The following is a 25,562-nucleotide window of genomic DNA, read 5'->3' as shown; positions in this document are numbered from 1 at the left end:
TTTAAATAAAGTGGAGCCATATGGCCAACACGCCATGTGAGTTTTGTGATTCTCTCCTTATGAAGTTGTTGGTGATGAGTCTTTAAAATTGAACTCCATGAATGTATTGATTAAGCAGACTAGTGGTTTACTATTTTGTTGATCTACTTACTGATATTCCCAAGTATCCCAAGTACTGAACAATGCAAAGACAGACTCAAAAGTCAGAAATACAGGAAAATAGGTTGTGGTACTTTAAAAAGCATATATGCAAGGATTTACTCTGACACCAAACACCTCTTTCAAGTGTTGGGAATAAATCTAATTATGTGCTGTCAATAACATCAGCAATTCCATTGCTTTGTGGAGACTGATCACTAGCATTGCTGCACAGACACAGGCACAGACCAGTCCAGCGGCCTCCCCAGTCTGGTTTTGCTCACATTACTATCTTTTCCTTACAGAATATCATTTTTCCTGACAAAGTATTGGGCATCATTTGTGGCCCAGCTCAAAGGCCACTATTTTCACAAAAACTTTCCTGATTCCACACTCCCTGGCGTCCTCCCCCTTCAAACATCAATAGCATGGCATTGCTGCTTCCCCTGTACCATTCTGCATATGAGATTGCTCTGTGTCACCAAAGGACCTCAAAGTGACCACCACTAGGACACAGCACATTGACTTCTAATAAGGTTTTGGTCTTTCTTTTCCATTAGACTGAAATTTTGGAGAGCAGGGGCTGTGTCTTTGTATCTGTCTTGCCTAGCATAGGGCCTTGTCACATACCAGGCATCCATTCTTGCTTCTATTCAACAAACACCCAGGATGGCCTGCTCTGTGCTGAGTATGTGGTTCCACTGAGTTGGGAAGGAATGTGCGAGTGCCCTGGAGTGCTGGCCTCATCGCGCTGCCAAGCTTGTTTGTGCATCTCGACAGAATTTTCCAGCACCTGGCAGGGAGGAGCTGTCATCTTTCTTTTATCTCCTGAGGGCTTAGCACTAAGTGCTATTGGATAAATGAAATATATTTAGAAAGACAAAGAAAAAAATCACAACGCTCCAATGTAGGGGCTGCTTCTCCTAATTTTTCTAAGTTTGCTTCTTCACAACTTCTCATTGGTCAGACTTTTGTGAAGTGTTTTGAGGAGCTTATGTCTACTCTCCTTATAATTTTGGTTCAAATTAAGTCTCTGATGAAGCTGCTCTTACAATTTTGTTTCATCACTAACAAACTACTGCTACTTAATAGATTTAACAAAGCTTATTATGAAGGCGGATACAATAAAGTAACAAGGGAAGAAATGAGAACACTTCTGAGAATGATGCCCTTTACATTCAGAGGAGCCACTATTAAGAGCTCTTTCCTAAGTCTCAGGGGATTTGCCCCATGCTCAACCTCTGTCACCTTTATTGACCTCACTGACTTCCTGAGCATTTGTATCAGAAACCTGAGATGGTACAGAGCTCTTCATAGTCATCAGAATGACCAGTTTGACATTATATAATAAAAATCTTTGAAAGCCTGCTTGCCTTTGAATCCAGCAGTTTCACTTTCAGGTATTTATTTTTAAGAAATAATTAAAGCTTGCTGCAAAGATTTAGTGTTTTTGTTTTGTTTTGTTTTTTCCCTACAGATGGGGGTCTCGCTCTTTCACCCAGACTGGAGTGCAGTGGTACAATCATAGCTCACTCTAGCCTTGAACTCTTCGGCTTAAGTAATCCTCCTGCTTCAGCCTCCTGAGTAGCTGGGACTGCAGACGCGTGCCAGTGGAGCCAGTTAAGATTTAGGTCTTAATATGTTTATCATAGCATTCTTTATTATAGCAAATATATATAACTCATGATTTCAGAAATAGAAAATTACTCAAAAAGAAAAGGATAATCCATATATTGGTATATTATGTGGTCATTAAAAATGAAGAACTATATATATTATTATGCATATATGTTTGTGATATTTTATTAAAAAAGGATACAAACTGGTATCCAATATTGATTCTATTTTAATGTAATATATTAAAACATTAAATAAGCTTACACAGATAAGCAACAAAATATTACTTTTAATTATTTCTTAGGTGCAAGATTTTTATTCTCTTTTCCTTCCTTCCTTCCTTCCTTCCTTCCTTCCTTCCTTCCTTCCTTCCTTCCTTCCTTCCCTCCCTTTCCTTCTCTTTCTTTCTCCTTCCTTCCCTCCCTCCTTCTCTCCTTCCCTTTACTTACTTTCTTTCCTTTCCTTTTCTTTTTTTTTCTTTCTCTCTCTTTCCTCCTCTCCCCTCCCTTTCCCTTCCCTTTCTCCTCTCCTCTCCTCTCCTCTCCTCTCCTCTCCTCTCCTCTCCTCTCCTCTCCTCTCCTCTCCTTTCCTTTTCTTTCTCAGCATCATGCTTGTGCCCTAGGCTGGAGTGCAGTGGCATGGTCTCGGCTCACTGCAGCCTCAAGAGATCCTCCCACCTCAGCCTCTCAAGTAGCTGGGACTACATGAATGCACCACCACAACTGGCTAATTTATTTTCTCTTTGGTAGAGATGGGGTCTCGCTGTGTGGCTCACGCTGGTCTCAAACTCCTGGCCTCAAGCAATCCTCCTGCCTTGGCCTCCCAAAGTGCTGGGAATATAGGTGTGAGCCACCATAACCAGCCAAGATTTTCATTTCTGAGTGGCAGGAAAGTGATTTATACTTTTTCCTTTGTGCATATTTGGGTTTTCTATTTTATCTTTAATAGTATGTGTAATAGGGAATAAAAGTTAATATTTTAAAAATTCCAAATATGTAGAAGTTTTACAAATACAGTATTTGGAGGAGGGGAACTTATATTGTGTCTTTTCGTCTATCTAAAATAACACTATGACATCCCACAGGAACTTGTGAGCAGTCTGTATTGGCTAGTCCAACTGAAAAGCCAATACAAACTGAAGTAGCTTCTGAAGATGGTAAAAATCTGCCATCATTCTTCAGTCAGAGGCCTTTTGAATGCCTTCCATGTTATAGGCCTTTTCCTGTACTCCTTGCTTCATGGTGCTCACCCTGTAGTAAAGGTGATGAGAAAAATAATAAAACATATGGACGAATAGAATTTCAAATGGCCAAAGAGAAAATCACTCAGAGTAAGTAGATGGGGGTGTCTGTTGGAAGGGGAAGAGCTGTGTGTTTTAGGAGTGATGCTGGAGTCCCATCCTGATTGGAGAGGGATGAGGTATGTGAAGCCCTGGGGGAGTGAAAGGGCAATGAGCCAGCAAATGCAGGGTCCTTGATGGGGCAGCAGCCAGGGCCTGCCTCAGAGACAGAGGATGGCCAGACAGAGCTGCTGGACTCGCAGGAGCCGGCGGGAGAGCAGGGAGACTTGGAGGCTGCACAGCAGAGGCCTTGTCACATGCCTGTCAGCAGTTTGTACTTCATTTAATTGCAGCAAGAAGTCCCCAGGGAATTTTAAAGAGAGCAGTGAAGTGATAGAAAGATTGCTGTGGGCTAGGCACTGTGGCTCACACCTGTAATCCCAGCACTTTGGGAGGCTGGTGGATCACCTGAGGTCGGGAGTTCAAGACCAGCCTGGCCAACATGGTGAAACCTCGTGTCTACTAAAACTATAAAAATTAGCCGGGTGTGGTGGTGTGTGCCTGTAGTCTCAGCTACTTGGGAGGCTGAGGCATGGGAATTGCCTGAACCCTGGAGACAGAGGTTGCAGTGAGCCGAGATCGTGCCACTGCACTCCAGCCTGGGTGACAGAGTGAGACTGTCTCAAAAAACAGAAAACAAAAAGAAAACAAAAAGAAATAAAAAACAAAACACATCGCTATGGCTGCTGTATGGTGTGTACGCTGTGGGAAAGGGTGAAGGGAGACACCAGTTCACTAGAGAAGGGTAACTGAGCTGGTGTTTGGAAAGGGTGTTATCAGCGGGGGCGGCAAAGAGTGGTTGGATTTGGGATGTGTTTTGGAGGTGGAGCAGACAGGACTTGCTGATGGACTGGATCGGGGGTGAGGAAAAAGAAGAATGAAAGATACTTTTCAGTTTGATTATTATCAGGAGACGCAAATTAAAGTCACGTTGAGATGCTAACCCATGGGTAAAATTCAGAGGACTCACAATGCACGTTTTGGAGTGCATTTGGAGCAATCTCCAGACATATACTGCTGGTAGGAATATAAATTGGTACGAGCACTTTGGAAAAGTCTATGGCGTCATCTACTCACATTCAGTGTGCCTGTCTGTGCCCCATGACTCAACAATTTCACTCTTAGGTATGAATCCAGAAGTAATAGGTGTGCACGTGTATTAAAGACATATTAAAAACACTCAACAGTAACATTAACCATAATACTCTTAAGCTGAAAACAAACCAGTGTCTATCAACAACCACAAAACGGACAGAGATTTATTCTTACAATAAATTATTGTAGAGCAATGAAAATGAATGGGTTACATCATTTTCTCTTGTGAGAAAATGGAATTATATCTCACAAGCACAACACTGAATGAAAGAATCCAGAAACACACACACACACACACACACACACACACACACACACACACACACACACACTAATGTATGTTTATATAGAGGTCAAAAACCTGCAAAACAAATTTTTTCAAATAGTGATCACATGTAGAATGGCGGGCACACAGGCAAGGAGCGGGTAAGAGCAGGGCTCCTGTGATGCTGAAAATGCTCTTCCTTTGACCTTGGGAGTAGTTTCTCACAACTGTGTACTTTTCTGTATATATGTTATACTTAAAAACAATGTTTAAAAATTATGAAATAAAAACAGAGGATAGCAAGTGAGAAAGTGGAGACAGAGGATAAGAGAATGTTTCACAGTTTGTGAAGAGCAAGAAAGTAATGTGGTCGTGGGTGGTGGCATGGGTCCATTTTTTCTTGATTACAGCATGTTTGTTTGTGTGATGATGGCAGTGATGCAGGAGCAAGGAAAAACTGATAATGCAGAATAGGGAGAGAGAGGCTAATTCCACGAACAGGATGCTTGAGCAGGTGGCAGTGGACTCCAGGGTAGAAGAGATGGACTTTAGCTGGGAGGCAGCATGTTCTCAGAGGAAAGGCAGGACATATGGGTGAGAAATAAAATAGCTCTTGTTTTATTGCTTCTATTTTCTTGCTGAAGTCAGGTTAAGAATACTAAAGGCAGTCAGTTGGAATGTGAGGCCACCAGAGAAAGTAGGAAGCAATTCATTTTGGAGCAGGAAAGGGAATTTCAAGGGGGACATAAGGTAGGCTTGCTGGACAATGTTGAGTGGCCATACGAGGTCTGTGGTCACACATTTAAGGAAGGACATGTCCGTTGCCAGACTTGGCTGCCTGGGCATTTTCATGACACAATCTCCATGATCTAGAGCGTCTGCCTTTGTCTCATGCCATGGCCTTTCAGGCCTTCACCTCCAGCTGTTACTCAGAAATAGCTTTAACAAGCTTGGTTATCAAGTTTCTCAGCTGGGAGCAGACACAAGCCACAAAACAGAATGGGGAGTGTGTGCCAGCTCCCTCCACCCGAAAGGGGGGATTCTGCAGACCCCTCTCCGGACTCCCTGACTGACTGGCAGTCCGGTAGTTTCTGCCAATAGGTGGCACTGGTGGGAGGTTGGAAGGTGGCAGGAGAGGAGAAGAGACTTTCTGGTTTCCTCTACAGATCAGCATCCTATTGTCACTGGGCCTCCACAGCGCCTGGCTCCAGCCCACCGCTGCTTTTGGCATTCCCGGCCCCAGCCTCGTCCCAGCCCAGGGGAGGCAGCAGCGGCCGGCCTGTGCCAGGAATGTTCCAGGTGAGCCCCACTCCCTCGCTGCCTGGCTGGCTCCATGGCAGTCCCCGCAGCTGCTAGGTTGCACCCCTTCTGTCACCCAGCACTCCTCAGGCAGTAGCTTTCCCTAGAGGTCTGAGCCCTCTGCCTTCACTCCTCTAGCCCTACAGACAAGAGCTTCTTCTTTCAGTTGCGAAATCTCTTGATTTCATGGGCATGGCTTTTCATCCTCTCACCCTCCCAGCACCTGTGCCGCCCATTCCTCAATCTAAATCTCTCTCTCTCTTTTTTCTTTTGAGATGAAGTTTCACTCTTGTTGCCCAGGCTGGAGTGCAATGGTGTGATCTCAGCCCACTGCAACCTCCACCTCCCGGGTTAAAGCGATTCTCCTGCCTCAGACTCCCAAGTCGCTGGAATTACAGGCACGAGCCACCATGCCAGGCTAGTTTTTTTGTATTTTTAGTAGAAACGGGGTTTCTCCATGTTGGTCAGGGTGGTCTCGAACTCCCAACCTCAGGTGATCCACCCGCCTTGGCCTCCCAAACTGCTCGGATTACGGGCATGAGCCACTGCCTCCAGCTCCCTTCTTTTAAAATATCTAACACGTTCTACTTTCCTGGTCTGGGGTGGTATGCTACTTCATACATCATCACAAAAAGCAAAATCCAGCAGCTAATGATCTGCCATACAACAACAAAGCCCAGTGGTTTGGATCAACTGAAGACTGTGCGTGCCACCCTAGTGAGCACGGTGCCTGGAGGGCCAGCGGCAGGCAGCGCGCACAGCAGGCTTCGAGGGAGTGGAGCTGGCTGCAGGGTCATGCTCCACATCCCAGGGCAGACAAAAGGTCCTCCCAGGGGTCCTGCGGCTGTGATGCAACCGGATTAAACACACCACTTTGCTCTGGTCCTACCCAATTTTTCAAAAGCTGTCAAGGTACATTTCATAGAAACAACTCCCTTTCACAGTATATTTCATCAGCTTTTCTATTAATAATACTAATTAAACTAAATTAAACTAATTAATCCAACTAATTAAACTATGTAATGCAAACCTAAGTTTACAATGAAATGGACATTGGCCGGGCATGGTGGTTCAAGCCTGTAATCCCAGCACTTTGGGAGGCTGAGGTGGGCATATCACCTGAGGTCGGGAGACCAGCCTGGCCAGCATGGTGAAATCCCATCTCTACTAAAAGTACAAAATTAGCTGGGCGTGGTGGCGGGAGCCTGTAATCCCAGCTACTCAGGAGGCTGAGGCAGGAGAATTGCTTGAATACGGGAGGCAGAGGTTGCAGTGAGCCAAGATCACACCACTGCACTCCAGCCTGAGCAACAGAGCAAGACTCTGTCTCACGAAACAAACAAACAAACAAACAAACAAACAAACAAAACCAACAATAAGAAGGACATTGAAAGAAACAGTTTCAGACACCCAACTTGACTCTGGCTGAGTGCATAGCTCAACTTGAGAAGACAACTCTGCCTGGTGACTAAAAACAAACCTGCTTGGCATGAATATTCAATGTCCTGGGGGCATCAGGGAGAACACCCTACAGAAGGAGTAGGGCATGGCCTGAGCGGAGCTGGAGAGAAGGGCTCTTCCCGTAGGAGTCTCCCACTGATGAGCATCCTTCCAGCTGAGGCAGTGGACCCTGGGGTGGAATGGGCTGGGCAAAGTTGGATTTGAGCAAAGACTTGCGCGCGTCAGGTGGGGCGGGGGCAGATGTCCTTGATGCTGCCTTCCTGCTCCTTCCAGCACCATCAAGGACGTCAGAACTGTCCGATCGGAACTGTGTGATTCAATCCATCAGAACAGTCTGACGATGGACACAGGGCTGCTCAGGCAGAGTCTGCCTGGCCCCTTCCCGGAGCAGGTGAGCTGGAAGTGCTGTAAGCTCCTCTCTCATTTTAAACTAATTAACCTAACTAATTAAACTAAATTATTGATCCTTCTACAAAATGGCACCACTCAGTCCAGAATGCACCCAGGTAAATGGGTGTTTCTAAATATGTTCTGTCATGTTGTTTATAGTGTCACATTATAAACTTTTAGTAAAAAGTGAACTTCTTTAGTACAAATAAATGTTGCACAGAGCTTCACACACCATCATGCACAAACAGGCTTTCAATAAATGTGTTAATTAACTACGATAATAGCACCTGCAGAGGAGGCAGATCCAGAGGGACTTGGAGCCTAGACCCCTCACAGACTGGCACTCTCGTCTGCACTCTTCCCCATCTACAGAATCCAGAGGTAGGGGCAGGCACATTAGAAGACAGTGGTGTGGGGCAAGGGAGGAAGGCCTTGGGCATGGGGGTGACTGGGATTTTCTCTAACCCAGGTCATTTAAAGTTGGCTGGGACCTGTCTCCACCTACTTCACGATGAGGTGGGGCAAGTTGCAAGTCAGTGTGAGGTCTCAAGAGTGCTCACCAGGAGAGGACAAATGGGGTGTTTTTCACAATTCAGGTATTTCTTGGTTACCCTGGTTAGCAGGTAACAGTGTTTGCCAGATATTAGAAGACAACTTTACTTCTAACTTCCTGTGGAGCCTCATGGGATGCAAGACAGGAGAGGGATAATTAGAAACCCCTTCCAACTCCCCGTTTCCTCTCTTCCTTTAACAAAGTATTCAGGATAAACTGTTAGCAAAAGGAGTTTTATTCATATTTTTCTGGAATATGAAGGAATGAGAAGTAGGTGTTTTTTGTTTTTGTTCGGTAAAGCTTTCCTAGGCACATACATGGCCTATGGGATGACATCTTTTGGTAACTCACTCAGCATATCCCAGCTAAATACACTTAGGGTGTAGGATGAGATTTGCCATTAGTGATAAGGTAGCAATTGGAAACAAAGAACGAAAGCCTCCTGGAAAAAGCAGAAACATTTAGGCTGGCAGATTGGCACTCAACCAATTCATCTAGTGAAGGCCAGATTTTTGTTTGTTTGTTTTACTTAGATGGTTCCTCTACAAGGAAGCATTATTTCCGCACAATGGTTCCCCTGTGCGGCCAGGTGACTGTGCTGTACGCAGCTTGGGCTGTGGCTTATATACCCTCATTGTGAACATCGACCGTGTGCCATTATTCTACATGGTGTTCCAGGCTGCTCTGGGGAGAACACCCTTTGACCCCAGGGAGCTCTGAGCAAAACTGTATTGCTGAGGAAGGCTGTGGGCAGCTGTCTGTACATGAATTGGTATCTTCTCTGCCAATCAAGGGTCTTTGCAACCAAAATAAACTATTCATAATATGACAATCACAAAACTAAAACTGACTGCTCATTTTACAGGTTCTTGGGGTCATCAAAAAGTCCCGATGAGGTAACTCGGACCATGAACCTTTTACCTTTGCTGGGGTCATTTAGACAGACATGGAGGTCTGAAATTCTGGGTTACTTATCTTAAGCTGTCTTTGTTTTTTGCAGTCTGAAGACTTTTTAACTTGATTGTCCTCCACCATTTCAGGCTTAAAATGTCTAAAATGCTCTCTCCCTAAGTGGCTGCTCCTGCTGACCTGCTTGGTTTTATTGTCACCAGGTTCTCTCTCAGTCAGATGGACTCAAGCTTCGGTCTCTTTTGGTCCATGCTCTGTCCGTCAAAAGACCTGACCATTCTCTCTTCACAATGTTTCTTGCACTCCCTTTCTAACACACACCCCTTAATTCAGGGTTCATGAGCTCAAATTTGAACTATTTTTCCCGTTTTCACATGACATCAAATTCTTCACCTGATTCTAAAACTTCCCTGTTCTAAAACTCAGGCCACATCTGAGACCTACTCAGTGAGAATTTGCATTTCCATAAGATTCCCTAGTAGATTTCTGCAAGATCAAGCTGAAGAAGCCCTGTGCGATGGGCCAAGGGTCTGCCGAATCCTTTGTGTGTACTCTCTCATTTAATCTCTACAACCCTATGAATTAGCACTATTATTATCCCTCAGTATTCATGGGCAAATTGAAGCTTAACAACAATAAGAAAATTGCCTGAGGTCAGGGGCTGAAGTTCAGGATACCTTGAGGAAATACTAATGTGGAAATAAAAACGTGAATGAGCAGTTAGGACAGGATACTCTGAAGAGGTGAAGCTGAGGATACTCTGAAGAGGTGAAGCTGAATTCTGTAGGACGAGTAAGAACTAGACAGGCTAAGAGAGAGGGGACGAGAATATTCTGGAGAGGTTAATAACAGGTGCAAAGACCTGGAGGTGGGAGAGAAATGGGAACATTTTCAGAAGAGAGAGGAGTGCAGCGTGGTTGCAGAGCAGTGACTAATGAGGAGAAGGCTGTGACACAAAGGCCTTGGAACTTGCTCAGGAATCTTGTTTAATTTTAATGAGTGTCAAGGGGAACACTGAAGTGGTTTAGATTAGAATCTAAGCGGCTCTAGGATCACTCCAAGGAGAAGGTAATGGAGAGGGCAGGGGTGAGGATGAAACTGTGGGCCAGCCACAGGAGTCTGGGTGGGGGTGTATGTGGTCCGGCGGGGGAGCACAGTAGAAATGCGGTGAAATGAATGAGTGTGAGATTTTGCTTGAAGATACAACTGACAGGCCTCAGACCACATCTTCCTCAGCATCTTTGGCGCCCTCACTAAACAGGTAGAGGGCAGCGCCCTCCACGTGGACACTAACAGAAATGCCATGGTCCATCTCCACTGTCGAGTGGGGTCTCCCTCCCTCCTTCTCCCCATCCCATTTTCCTTCCTGCCTGCCCTCCTCTCCCCCTCTCAATACCCCTCTCTCCCCTCTCCCTCTCTCCTCGTGAGGATATGGGATTGGGATTGGAAAACCATAACGGCATGTAAACTGGAAACTCTCTGGAAGTACAGAGAGCACTACCCTGTGCAGGTACAGCCATGCGTGCAGTCAGGCCTCCTGGTGTGTATCTTACACTCTGCAGGGAGCTGGCTCTGGGACATCCCAGATCCCGTGGAGAGCAGCTGCTGCCCTATAATATGTCCAAGGTGACTGTGGAGTGTGAAGAGCTGGATGTTCAGGTTCAAGACTCAGCTTTACCCTCATTCCTGCTCTCAGAACAGACTCCAAACTGTCCCTCCTGGGCCAGTGCAAATGGAGGAACAATTATGCTCCAACAGTTCTCCCTGAGCCTGTCAGCCTCCAGCATGAGGAGGCTCCTCTGACTAAGTGACTCCATAAGGAAGGAGAAGCAGAAAGGTTTTCACAGCAGCTGACAGTGTTCTAGGGCTACCCAGCTTCCATAAAGATAATACAATTTCTAGCATCAGTTATAAAATGTCATATTTCTTGTCTGATTTTTCTTATTGTTTTAAAAACACTACAGAGAGTGGTGGATGGTTGAAGTTGGGTTTAAAGAGCAATTTTCCTTCTATCCTAAAAAACAGTAATTTTAGACAGTCACATGCAGAGTGATCATTCTCTCCCTGGTAAATAAGAATGGTTTAGAGATTTTAATTCAGAGCTATCTGCAAATCCTTTACAGATTTCATGCCTATTGGTTATTTACATTCATAGCAGAGGGCTGCGTTTTCACATGTAAATCCCAATAATTTTTTTTAACCATTGAAGGTGTTGGAAAATACATGTCAAACTAGGTTATTACATTTATTTTTCTTTTCCTAAAGGGAAACTGCTCTGTTCTTAGAATTCACATCAATTTAATTTATCAGCTGGTTTGTTTGTAAGTGGGATCACCTATCAGCAGAGGGGTATTTAGAAGCCATCCCTCTGAAGACAGGTTTCTCTTCAAAATGCAAAAGGAATCACATGGTGTTTCCTGGGCTGGTCTTCCTTGGCTGGAGGGTTTGTCGTTTTTTTTTACTGTCAGATACTTTCACTCTTCGTTTTGTAACACAACTGTCTACCCACCTCCCTTGTTAAAAATCAGTAGCAATAAGATCAAGGTAGTGGGCTTATTCCTCCTCTTGACTCAATGACTTGCATTGATCCTTAGTGATATTTGGATCAACCTGTCTTTCGACCACCTTGGGAGTGAAACAGAACATAGTTTCCCTACGCCATTCTGAAACTTGACGGCAAGGCTTGCCTTGGCTAAGGACGAGGTGTGGCATTCAACTCCTACAGTACACCTGACATATATGTGTCAAGCTTAGTCGGTTAGCTGGGGACACTAGATGTCAGGAACGAGCCAAAGACTCAAAAAACACAACTCAACTCTTGGCTGCTATGTTTAGGATGAATAATCTGATGAAGACCAAGGATTGCATTTTCCTCATTTTTTTTCTGTGCAATTTTATGTATTGTTCTTAAACTGAAAATGTGACCTCATTTTCTTAGATCTCTCTCTCACCTTCCCTTCTCTGTCTCCATCATCTTTGTAAAAAAAACCTCTCCATAATTTTCCAAACATTTTAGAAAACTAGTAGAGACACTCAGTGACCTCAGGCCATCAGAAGGTGACTTGCAACCCTGCACATGTGCTCCTGAATTTTCCCCCTCTACAGAGTTCCCAACTGTATAATTGTACTAAGGAGTTGCCAAGTTGTTCTGGAGATGAGCACTAAATTCTTTGACAGAGATTTAGTTTGATGTTGCCTTTCAATTTCATTTGTATTCTGGCTTACAGATCATTTCCTAAAGCATATACCTCACATTATATGTCTATTGGGAATTCATCGATTCAAAGATTGAATAGAGTTGTCAGGGAGTTTGGAAATCATCCAGTTTAACTTGTGACCTTTACATTTGAGCAACCTGGGGCCCAGAGAGATTAAGTGGCTGTGCGAGGTTTTATAGTGAGGTAGTGAGACAGCCAGAGCCCAAGCCTCCGCATGCCCAGCTCATGGTCTTCAACCACCAGACACCAGGAAACACAATCATCCACAACTAATTCACATGGCCTTCTTCCTTCTCCGTGCTTTTCTCTTTTTCTGTGCAAATACTCCACTTTCCTCTTCTCCCAATTTGCTTTCTAGCAGTTGAGAAACATACATCGTGGATCTCTTTGACCTTCTTCTCAAACTTCTTGGACCAAAGCTATTCTATTGTGAAACCAGGGTTGGGCCAGGAATCTATGAATAAATGGGTCACCAGCTACCAGTACACATTTTCTCTTCCTTTTCCTATACAGGTAACATGCGCCCTGATTCTGTCCCCCAAACTAAAGCACTCAGCTTAAACTAACATGCTCCATGCCATAAAAAATTATAAGGACAGTGAGGAGATTCCCCAGACCAACCAGAACAAAACTCAAGTTGGAGCATGACCCAACTTGCACAAGGGAGCAGCATGTGCCCAGAGGGGTGCACAGAGGCCCTGCTGAGATCCAGACAAAACGAGCACCTTACAGTACTTAACTGTTTAACAGCGTCTATTTGGTTACAGGATTGACAAATTAATAGGAAAGGCTTTCCTTAGAAAATGCTCTCTTATCCATCATCCATGTGCCCGTGTATTCACCTGCCTACCCACCAGTCTGTCTAATCTTGCTAACTTATTCTAGAAAGGATTTGAGTAGCAGGCTCTAAGGAAATGCCTGGAAGCTCTGCTGTAACTGGAATAGTCCTACTGATGAGATCATCAAATATGGGAAAGCACAAAGATATTAATCTGATAATAATATCCATTTTATAAAACATCACAGTATGTAAATATTAATAAACATTGACAACTTTTTTTCCCATATGACCTTCTTTCCTTAAATATTAGGGTAATCTCTACCATTTCCTTTTAATCTCTTTTTCTCATTGTCTCTCTCTCTCTCTCTCTCTCTCAACATCAAAAGGAAATAATAGGAATTACTCTAATACTATATACACACACACACACATATGTACACACATATGTATATTAGCGAGAGAGAGAGAGAGCTACTGCTTTCTTTGCAACTTTTGGAAATTATTCCATTATAAAAACCAGAGAGCCTCAGTTGACTGACTTTATCCCCATATCGACCAAGTGTAAAGTCATAAAGATTTTTTTCCTACTAAGAGGACAGCTGGAGAGCAAAAATGCCCTGTCTTTCAATTAATCAGTCATGAGAAGCACTGGTAGGAAAACATCATGCATCATTCACAAAACACATGTAAAACAGCAGACATATTGCAGGTCTATGTCAACAAAGGGCATTAGGACAGTTCCTTGGATTGTGACAAAAGTAGCCAGTCAATCTTTCCCCAAATTCCAAAACCAAATTGCAAGCCCTTACCTTGGAGGGCCTGTAAGCTATGAGTCTGTACGATAATGCAGAGCTGCAGGACCAGCTGTGGAGCACTTTCCAGAAAGGTGGCTAGCAAATGCAGCATACTCACATCCGCATACTCATATACCATTTTCCAGTAAAACCTCCATCTGTCATTCTCCCCACTCTGTCGGCTTCGAATACCTAAGTATATTGTGTGGAAATATCTAGAAAGAAAACATGGAGAATAAGAAAGAGATGAGTGATGATAGTTTATAATTCAAACTCCAGGGTTGTTCTTTTCTGCAAGCCACCATATGCAAGTAAGCACAAGAAACAATTAACTCGGGGGCTTATGAGTTGAAGTCCAACTTTAACTGCTTAAGAGTACCCATATTTGTAAATGCTCACTTTGAGAAGTCAGTGCAATTTTAGTCCTCATAAAGACATTCTGCTCAATTGCAATATGAAGAAGTGTGAGGTGGAATGTGGTGGAAACTAGTTGGAGAATGGGTTTGCTACTTTAAAGGTCTACATACATTCTTTTTTGTCAGTTTCTCTATGCGTCCAACAGTGTTCATGAGGGGGTTTCTCCTAGGACACAATGAAAGCCTGAAGCACCAAAATGTATGTGCCTGTAAACCTTCTTATGCCTTTAAAAACCACTTTTTATTATTGAAAATTCCAAACATATACAAAGGGAGAAAAAATAAAGTAATGCATCCTCTATACCCTTCACTCAGGGTAAGTACAGTTGATCCTTGAACAGTGAGGGTTGGGAGTTGAAATGCAGTTTGTAGTAGTTGAATGTAGTTGAAAATCTGCATATAAATTTTTGACTCTCCACTTCACTAATAGCCTATAGTTGACTAGAAGCCTTACCGATAACATAAACATCAACACATATTTTCTATGTGTATTATATACTGTATTCCTACAATAAAGAGAAAAGAAAATATTAAGAAAATCATGAGGAAGAGAAAATATATTAACTATCCATTAAGTTGAAGTGGAGCATAAATGTCTTCATTATGATCTTTACATTGAATAGGCTGAGGAGGAAGAGGAGAGGTTGGTTTTGCTGTCTCAAGGGTGGTAGAGGTGGAATAAAATCTGCCTATAAGTAGACCTGCATAGTTCAAACTTGTATTGTTTAAGCGTCAACTGGAGTTATCAACATATTGCCAATCTTTTTCATTTGTACCTCCACTTACTTCCTGTCACCAAAATATTTTAAAGCAAATCTCAGGCATCACATTATTTCATCTATAAGTATTTTATTAAAAATAATTTTAAAACCAGTATTGTGATCACACTTACCAATAAAGATAGTAATTTCTTAATAGTATCAAATACTCAATGTTCATATTTTCCTGATTATCACAATTTTTTAAGTTTGAAATGCAGTCCAAACAGGATCCACATATGATGATTATTTGATATATATCTTAAGTCCTTTTTACAACATGAATTATCCTTCCATGTCTTTTTAAATTTCTTGTGTATTTTTCATTGTCTTGATTTTAATGACTGTATTTGCATGGTGTGGTTAACATATCTATCCTTTGTGTTTTCTGCAAATGGGTAATTAGTGTTAGAATTTTGATCAGCTTTAAGTTTGATTGTCTTCGGTGGGTGATGTGTACTTTCATCAGGAAGCACATTACCATACACTGACGATATTGCAATCAAGGTTGCAAAATGGTGATATTCAGAGTCCATCATCGATCTTCACTTACTTGTTAGAATACTTCTCCAGCTCTCTTGCCAATGTCTCTACAGTATTTGGTTGTCTGGAGCTTGCTCTGTGGTAGATCCCTCAAGAAACATACATAGAGACAATATTACCTGAGCTCTTGCATATTTATAACAGTATGTGGTTATCAATCTTGCCTTGGGCGAGTATAGGGTCTTTTGGTTACACAGACCCAAAAGTTTCACAGTTTTAGTTGGAGATTGGTCCCCACTCTTAAGAGTCTGTGAATGAACTGCATTTACCCAGTGCAAAGATTCTCAGATGCCAAGAGCGAAGGATAGCAGGGATACAGCAAGGAAGTGCAGGAGCAGAAAATCCAAGCAACCTTTTCACCAAAAGGTTAGGCTGGATGGATGTAGAATTCATGCATATTCCATGCAAGGTCCAAGATCTGCCATTTATTTATTTGAGCACTTTACCTCTGTCACTTCGTTGTTTACTAGCCTCGTGTTCTTATGGAAAAGTCTGATAGAAATCCGACATTCATTCTCTTATAAGCTACTTGATCTTTTTGCTTGGATGTCCCAAGCATATTCTGTTTCTTTTTAGAGATCTATGGTTTTATTAGAATGTATCTTGATATCGGCTGTTCTGCATCAATTTTCTGAAGAATGTGATATGTATCTTCATTATGTAGCTTCAGGTTCCCATGTGTATTTTTAGTTTTTCTTGAACGATAGCATTCAGTATTTTTTCTAATCCATCGCTTTGTCTTTCTTCTTGGAGGCCCCCTATTGATTATATATGCTATATCTTCTTTATTCTGTGTCTAACAGTCTCGTGAATCCTTCTAATCTCAACTTTCTTCTTGATTTTAAATTTTTTCCTCCTCTTCATTTTCTATTCATCTTCTAATTATGGTGTGTATATAGTGCCATATCCCTTCTAGTTGAGTTTTCATTTCTGTCCTGCTTTTTTTTCTTTTTTTTTTTTAATATAAAATTCTAGGCCGGGCATAGTGGCTCACACCTATAATCCCAGCACTTTGGGAGGCCGAGGTGGGTGGATCACCTGAGGTCAGGAGTTCAAGACCAGCCTGACCAATATGATGAAATCCCCTCTCTATTAAAAATACAAAAAGTATGAGATCACCTGGACACTGGAAGGGGAACATCACACACCGGGGCCTATTGTGGGGAGGGGGGAGAGGGGAGGGATGGCATTGGGAGTTATACCTGATGTAAATGACGAGTTGATGGGTGCTGACGAGTTGATGGGTGCAGCACACCAACATGGCACATGTATACATATGTAACAAACCTGCACGTTGTGCACATGTACCCTAGAACTTAAAGTATAATTAAAAAAATACAAAAATTAGTCAGGCTTGGTGGTGCATGCTTGTAATCCCAGCTACTCAGGAGGCTGAGACGGGAGAATCACTTGAACCCGGGAGGCGGAGGTTGCAGTGAGCCGAGATCATGCCATTGCACTCCAGCATGGGCAATAAGAAAGAAACTCCATCTCCAGGAAAAAAAAAAAAAAAAAAAATTCTATACTGATGAGTTCTATCCATCATCCTTTGTGTCATATATTACTTTTTTCTACTTATTTCTTTTACAAATTTTTCTAATTCTGATTTATATTATTCTTCATAGCTTTCACAATTTAAAAATTTTCTTTCAGCTCATTTAGAAGTATTTGCTTATGATTTTTATCCATTTTGTGCATGTTTGTGTTTTTTTTTTGTTTCATTGTCTACAGAAACATCATTAGTTTTCTTACTTTCTTTTTTATTTTATTTTATTTTACTTTATTTTATTTTATTTTATTATTATTATACTTTAAGTTCTAGGGTACATGTGCATAATGTGCAGGTTTGTTACATATGTATACTTGTGCCATGTTGCTGTGCTGCATCCATCAACTCGTCAGCACCCATCAACTCGTCATTTACATCAGGTATAACTCCCAATGCAATCCCTCCCCCCGCCCCCTCCCCATGATAGGCCCTGGTGTGTGATGTTCCCCTTCTCGAGTCCAAGTGATCTCATTGTTCAGTTCCCACCTATGAGTGAGAACATGCGGTGTTTCGTTTTCTGTTCTTGTGATAGTTTGCTAAGAATCATGGTTTCCAGCTGCATCCATGTCCCTACAAAGGACACAAACTCATCCTTTTTTATGGCTGCATAGTATTCCATGGTGTATATGTGCCACATTTTCTTAATCTAGTCTGTCACTGATGGACATTTGGGTTGATTCCAAGTCTTTGCTATTGTGAATAGTGCTGCAATAAACATACGTCTGCACGTGTCTTTATAGCAGCATGATTTATAATCCTTTGGGTATATACCCAGTAATGGGGTGGCTGGGTCATATGGTACATCTAGTTCTAGATCCTTGAGGAATCGCCATACTGTTTTCCATAATGGTTGAACTAGTTTACAATCCCACCAACAGTGTAAAAGTGTTCCTATTTCTCCACATCCTCTCCAGCACCTGTTGTTTCCTGACTTTTGAATGATTGCCATTCTAACTGGTGTGAGATGGTATCTCATTGTGGTTTTGGTTTGCATTTCTCTGATGGCCAGTGATGATGAGCATTTTTTCATGTGTCTGTTGGCTGTATGAATGTCTTCTTTTGAGAAATGTCTGTTCATATCCTTTGCCCACTTTTTGATGGGGTTGTTTGTTTTTTCTTGTAAATTTGTTTGAGTTCTTGGTAGATTCTGGATATTAGCCCTTTGTCAGATGAGTAGATTGCAAAAATTTTCTCCCATTCTGTAGGTTGCCTGTTCACTCTGATGGTAGTTTCTTTTGCTGTGCAGAAGCTCTTCAGTTTAATTAGATCCCATTTGTCAATTTTTTCTTTTGCTGCCATTGCTTTTGGTGTTTTAGACATGAAGTCCTTGCCCATGTCTATGTCCTGAATGGTACTACCTAGGTTTTCTTCTAGGGTTTTTATGGTATTAGGTCTAACATTTAAGTCTCTAATCCATCTTGAATTAATTTTTGTATAATGAGTAAGGAAAGGATCCAGTTTCAGCTTTCTACTTATGGCTAGCCAATTTTCCCAGCACCATTTATTAAATAGGGAATCCTTTCCCCATTTCTTGTTTCTCTCAGGTTTGTCAAAGATCAGATGGCTGTAGAAGTGTGGTATTATTTCTGAGGACTCTGTTCTGTTCCATTGATCTATATCTCTGTTTTGGTACCAGTACCATGCTGTTTTGGTTACTGTAGCCTTGTTGTATAGTTTGAAGTCAGGTAGCGTGATGCCTCCAGCTTTGTTCTTTTGACTTAGGATTGTCTCGGCAATGCGGGCTCTTTTTTTTGGTTCCATATGAACTTTAAAGCCGTTTTTTCCAATTCTGTGAAGAAACTCATTGGTAGCTTGATGAGGATGGCATTGAATCTATAAATAGCCTTGGGCAGGATGGCCATTTTCACGATATTGGTTCTTCCTATCCATGAGCATGGTATGTTCTTCCATTTGTTTGTGTCCTCTTTTATTTCACTGAGCAGTGGTTTGTAGTTCTCCTTGAAGAGGTCCTTGACATCCCTTGTAAGTTGGATTCCTAGGTATTTTATTCTCTTTGAAGCAATTGTGAATGGAAGTTCATTCATGATTTGGCTCTCTGTTTGTCTGTTACTGGTGTATAAGAATGCTTGTGATTTTTGCACATTAATTTTGTGTCCTGAGACTTTGCTGAAGTTGCTTATCAGCTTAAGGAGATTTTGGGCTGAGACAATGGGGTTTTCTAAATATACAATCATATCATCTGCAAACAGGGACAATTTGACTTCTTCTTTTCCTAACTGAATACCTTTGATTTCTTTCTCTTGCCTGATTGCCCTAGCCAGAACTTCCAACACTATGTTGAATAGGAGTGGTGAGAGAGGGCATCCCTGTCTTGTGCCAGTTTTCAAAGGGAATTTTTCCAGTTTTTGCCCATTCAGTATGATATTGGCTGTGGGTTTGTCATAAATAGCTCTTATTATTTTGAGGTACGTTCCATCAATACCGAATTTATTGAGCGTTTTTAGCATGAAGGGCTGTTGAATTTTGTCAAAGGCCTTTTCTGCATCCATTGAGGTAATCATGTGGTTCTTGTCTTTTGTTCTGTTTATATGCTGGATTACGTTTATTGATTTGCGAACGTTGAACCAGCCTTGCATCCCAGGGATGAAGCCCACTTGATCATGGTAGATAAGCTTTTTGATGGGCTGCTGAATCCGGTTTGCCAGTATTTTATTGAGGATTTTTGCATCGATGTTCATCAGGGATATTGGTCTAAAATTCTCTTTTTTTCTTGTGTCTCTGCCAGGATTTGTATCAGGATGATGTTGGCCTCATAAAATGAGTCAGGGAGATTCCCTCTTTTTCTATAGATTGGAATAGTTTCAGAAGGAATGGTACCAGCTCCTCCTTGTACCTCTGGGAGAATTCAGCTGTGAATCCATCTGGTCCTGGACTTTTTTTGGTTGGTAGGCTATTAATTATTGCCTCAATTTCAGAGCCTGCTATTGGTCTATTCAGGGATTCAACTTCTTCCTGGTTTAGTCTTGGGAGAGTGTAAGTGTCCAGGAAATTATCCATTTCTTCTGGATTTTCTAGTTTATTTGCATAGAGGTATTTATGGTATTCTCTGATGGTAGTTTGTATTTCTGTGGGGTCGGTGGTGATATCCCCTTTATGATTTTTTATTGCGTCTATTTGATTCTTCTCTCTTTTCTTCTTTATTAGTCTTGCTAGCGGTCTGTCAATTTTGTTAATTTTTTCAAAAAACCAACTCCTGGATTCATTGATTTTTTGGAGGGTTTTTTGTGTCTCTATCTCCTTCAGTTCTGCTCTGATCTTAGTTATTTCTTGCCTTCTGCTAGCTTTTGAATGTGTTTGCTCTTGCTTCTCTAGTTCTTTTAATTGTGATGTTAGAGTGTCCATTTTAGATCTTTCCAGCTTTCTCTTGTGGGGATTTAGTGCTATAAATTTCCCTCTACACGCTGCTTTAAATGTGTCCAGAGATTCTGGTATGTTGTATCTTTGTTCTCATTGGTTTCAAAGAACATCTTTATTTCTGCCTTCATTTCGTTATGTACCCAGTAGTCATTCAAGAGCAGGTTGTTCAGTTTCCATGTAGTTGAGCGGTTTTGATTGAGTTTCTTAGTCCTTAGTTCTAGTTTGATTGCACTGTGGTCTGATACGCAGTTTGTTATAATTTCTGTTCTTGTACATTTGCTGAGGAGTGCTTTACTTCCAATTATGTGGTCAATTTTGGAATAAGTGTGATGTGGTACTGAGAAGAATGTATATTCTGTTGATTTGGGGTGGAGAGTTCTATAGATGTCTATTAGGTCTGCTTGCTGCAAAGCTGAGTTCAATTCCTGGATATCCTTGTTAACTTTCTGTCTCGTTGATCTGTCTAATGTTGACAGGGGGCTGTTGAAGTCTCCCATTATTATTGTATGGGAGTCTAAGTCTCTTTGTAAGTCTCTAAGAACTTGCTTTATGAATCTGGGTGCTCCTGTATTGGGTGCATATATATTTAGGAGAGTTAGCTCTTCCTGTTGAATTGATCCCTTTACCATTATGTAATGGCCTTCTTTGTCTCTTTTGATCTTTGATGGTTTAAAGTCTGTTTTATCAGAGACTAGGATTGCAACCCCTGCTTTTTTATGTTCTCCATTTGCTTGGTAGATCTTCCTCCATCCCTTTATTTTGAGCCTATGTATGTCTCTGCATGTGAGATGGGTCTCCTGAATACAGCAGACTGATGGGTCTTGACTCTTTATCCAGTTTGCCAGTCTGTGTCTTTTAATTGGAGCATTTAGTCCATTAACATTTAAGGTTAATATTGTTATGTGTGAACTTGGTCTTCCCATTATGATAATAACTGGTTATTTTGCTCGTTAGTTGATGCAGTTTCTTCCTAGGCTGAATGGTCTTTACATTTTGGGATGTTTTTGCAATGGCTGGTAGTGGTTGTTCCTTTCCATGTTTAGGGCTTCCTTCAGGGTCTCTAGTAAGGCAGGCCTGGTGGTGACAAAATCTCTAAGCATTTGCTTATCTGTAAAGGATTTTATTTCTCCTTCACTTATGAAACTAGTTTGGCTGGATATGAAATTCTGGGTTGAAAATTCTTTTATTTAAGAATGTTGAATATTGGCCCCCACTCTCTTCTGGCTTGTAGAGTTTCTGCCGAGAGATCTGCTGTTAGTCTGATGGGCTGCCCTTTGTGGGTAACCCGACCTTTCTCTCTGGCTGCCCTTAAGATTTTTTCCTTCATTTCAACTTTGGTGAATCTGGCAATTATGTGTCTTGGAGTTGCTCTTCTCAAGGAGTATCTTTGTGGCGTTCTCTGTATTTCCTGAATTTGAATGTTGGCCTGCCCTACTAAGTTGGGGAAGTTCTCCTGGATGATATCCTGAAGAGGATTTTCCAACTTGGTTCCATTTTCCCCCTCACTTCGGGCACCCCAATCAGATGTAGATTTGGTCTTTTTACATAATCCCTTATTTCTTGCAGGCTTTGTTCATTTCTTTTTCTTCTTTTTCTTTTGGTTTCTCTTCTCGCTTCATTTCATTCATTTGATCCTCAATCGCTGATACTCTTTCTTCCAGTTGATTGAGTCGGTTACTGAAGCTTGTGCATTTGTCACGTATTTCTCATGTCATGGTTTTCATCTCTGTCATTTCATTTATGACCTTCTTTGCCTTAGTTATTCTAGTTATCAATTCTTCCACTCTTTTTTCAAGATTTTTAGTTTCTTTGCACTGGGTATGTAATTCCTCCTTTAGCTCTGAGAAGTTTGATGGACTGAAGCCTTCTTCATTCATCTCGTCAAAGTCATTCTCCGTCCAGCTTTGATCCGTTGCTAGCAATGAGCTGCGCTCCTTTGCAGGGGGAAATCCGCTCTTATTTTTTGAATTTCCAGCTTTTCTGCCCTGCTTTTTTCCCCATCTTTGTGGTTTTATCTGCCTCTGGTCGTTGATGATGGTGACGTACTGATGGGGTTTTGGTGTAGGTGTCCTTCCTGTTTGATAGTTTTCCTTCTAACAGTCAGTACCCTCAGCTGTAGGTCTGTTGGAGATTGCTTGAGGTCCACTCCAAACCCTGTTTGCCTGGGTATCAGCAGCAGAGGCTGCAGAAGATAGAATATTGCTGAACAGCGAGTGTACCTGTCTGATTCTTACTTTGGAAGCTTCCTCTCAGGGGTGTACTCCACCGTGTGAGGTGTGGGTGTCAGTGTGCCCCTAGTGGGGGATGTCTCCCAGTTAGGCTACTCAGGGGTCAGGGACCCACTTGAGCAGGCAGTCTGTCCCTTCTCAGATCTCAACCTCCGTGTTGGGAGATCCACTGCTCTCCTCTAAGCTGTCAGACAGAGTCGTTTGCGTCTGCAGAGGTTTTTGCTGCTTTTGTTGTTGTTGTTGTTGTTGTTTAGCTGTGCCCTTTCCCCAGAGGTGGAGTCTACAGAGACAGGCAGGCTTCCTTGAGCTGCTGTGAGCTCCACCCAGTTCGAGCTTCCCAGCGGCTTTGTTTACCTACTTAAGCCTCAGCAATGGAGGGCGCCCCTCCCGGAGCCTCGCTGCTGCCTTGCTGTTAGATCGCAGACCGCTGTGCTAGCAACGAGGGAGGGTCCGTGGGCATGTGACCCTCCTGGCCAGGTGTGGGATATAATCTCCTGGTGTGCCTGTTTGGTTAAAGCGCAGTATTGGGGTGGGAGTTACCCGATTTTCCAGGTGTTGTGTGTCTCAGTTCCCCTGGCTAGAAAAAGGGATTCCCTTCCCCCTTGCATTTTCCAGGTGAGGCGATGCCTCGCCCTGCTTCAGCTCCGGCTGGTCGGGCTGCAGCAGCTGACCAGCACCGATTGTCTGGCACTCCCTAGTGAGATGAACCCAGTACCTCATTTGAAAATGCATAAATCACCGGTCTTCTGTGTCGCTTGTGCTGGGAGTTGGAGACTGGAGCTGTTCCTATTCGGCCATCTTGCTCTGCCCCTCCTTACTTTCTTTTCATTGTAATAATTGATTAATTTTCTTGTTGCTAAGTTGTAAAAGTTAGTTTAGTTTCCTATACTTTTAGGGAGATGAGTGGGCAAGGATAGCTGAGCTGGTTTCACAGCTCTAACACACTCTTCTGGCTTTCTCATGAAGTGGTAAACAGAATCACTTGTTACTTTCTGCTATCAGCTGCCTCTGCTCCTTCCCCCTTTTATTTGGACATTCTGTTTCATCTCTCGTGGTTGTCCCTGTGCTGCTCAGTTTGGAATCTGTTCCCAGCAGATTCTCCTCACTATGGAGACTTGTTTGGGAAAGGCCTTCAGTTTCTTAGTTAATGGGATTAAAGGACACAGCATCAGATTTAATTGCACTGTGGCCTCCTTGGATTGGATTATTGAGAACACCCTCCCTACACGTGTCTCCTGTTCCTCTGAGCTTGGTTCAGGGCACTTTCCAGGGAGTATCTGGTTCTCAGGGTCTTCCCTCTACTTTCTCCTGCATGGTTGTTGATATCACATTGGCTCTTATATGTTGTCACTAATTTGTCTCTAGGTAATTATGGGGATATCTCAACACTGTTTTATCATCCACAATTCTTCAGTTTTGTTAACCTAGTTGCTCTGCCTATTTTAATTTGATAACTTTGGTAGACTAAAGAATGATGTTGCCATTGTCACCATATTTGCAGAACATAACATTTAAAAACACAAAATGGATGTAATCATTCCCTTGAAACTTTGGCTGCTCTGTATGAACTCTAAGGTGAAACTAGCTATCGTGCACTTTATAGGGACTTTCATGGGCAGATCTCTTTCTCCCACTGCTCCATGGCGGCAGCTTATGATGAGGTCAGTGCAAACTGCTGGTGTTTCCTTTCTTCTACCTCCATGGCTGTTCACATGCTCATACTTGGAATAGCCTTGTAATAGCCTTTCCTGATTCTCTGACTGCCAGGCACATTTTTGAATAAATAGTCTCTTTTCGATCATCACCAATCATCCTTGAATACTCCATGCATATGCAACCTGTTTGTATTAGTTTCCTAGAGCTGCTTTAACAAAGTGTCACAGACTGTGGTTTAAACCACAGAAATGTATTATCTCCCAGTTCTGAAGACTGGAAATCTGAGATCAGGGTGTCATCAGAGTTCTTTCCTTCTGAAGCCTGTAAGCAAGTGTCTGTTCCATGCTGCTCTTCGGTAGTTTCTGGTGGTTTGCTGGTAATCTTTGGCATTCCTCCACTTGTAGAGGCATCATCCCAATCACTGTCTTCTTCACAGGGCATTCTCCCTGTGTGTGTGTCTGTTTCTGTGTCTAAATTTCTTCTTTACATAACCACACAGTCATATTGATTAGGAGTTACCCCAGTGATCTCATCTTAACTTGATCATGACAAAGATCTTATTCTATTTCCAAAATAAGGTCACATTCACAGATATGAGGTTAGGACTTCAACATCTTTAAGGGAGGACACAATTCAACCCTAACACTTTTCTATCAGTGTTTGATCTTGTTTATTCCATGACTTCTCCTCCCCTGTTTGGTGATTTCCAAGTCTGCATCTCAAACTCCAACCCTCACCTGAGATTCAAATCCATGTGCCCATCTGCTTTCCAGATTTCCCGCAATCATATGAAAACAAACATATTCAAAACATCTTGTTAGCCTTCTTTCTAAATTTGTCCCATTTGCTATACTGGGAAGACACTTCCATCCATTAAGTTGTCCAAGCTAAATCTAGGGGGCATTTTAGGTCCTTACCACTTACATCTGGTAACTATATTCTGGAGCTTTTATCTCTTCAATATATTTCTTTTCCTCTCCCTTTTCCAAAGTCAGATTCTTTGGGTTTCTATTTTGGTTCTTTAATCTACTAATGGTATGACTTTGGGCTTAAAATTTCTCTGCCTTAATATGTCCATCTCTAAAGGGGGAAAATCACAGTACCAATCACATAGGTTGACCTGGGAATTAAATGTAATAAAAGTGAAGGACTCAGCACAGAGCTTGGTATTAATA

At 42.2% G+C, this 25,562-nt stretch overlaps 1 protein-coding gene across 1 annotated transcript in view; it reads right to left on the bottom strand.

Annotated features, from left to right (window-relative positions):
* XKR4 (XK related 4) overlaps window positions 1-25,562 on the bottom strand; it is a 421,681-nt gene that overhangs the window by 142,686 nt on the left and 253,433 nt on the right. Inside the window, exon 2 of the mRNA XM_030938188.1 lies at window positions 13,875-14,074. Coding sequence (XP_030794048.1) covers window positions 13,875-14,074 — 200 coding nt within the window. The remainder of the gene's footprint in view (window positions 1-13,874; window positions 14,075-25,562) is intronic.

Source organism: Rhinopithecus roxellana, chromosome 9 (assembly GCF_007565055.1).
Source record: "Rhinopithecus roxellana isolate Shanxi Qingling chromosome 9, ASM756505v1, whole genome shotgun sequence".
NCBI classification, from domain to species: Eukaryota; Metazoa; Chordata; class Mammalia; order Primates; family Cercopithecidae; genus Rhinopithecus; species Rhinopithecus roxellana.
The sequence above is the reverse complement of the archived record's forward strand: the minus strand, read 5'-3'. Positions and strand labels throughout refer to the sequence as shown.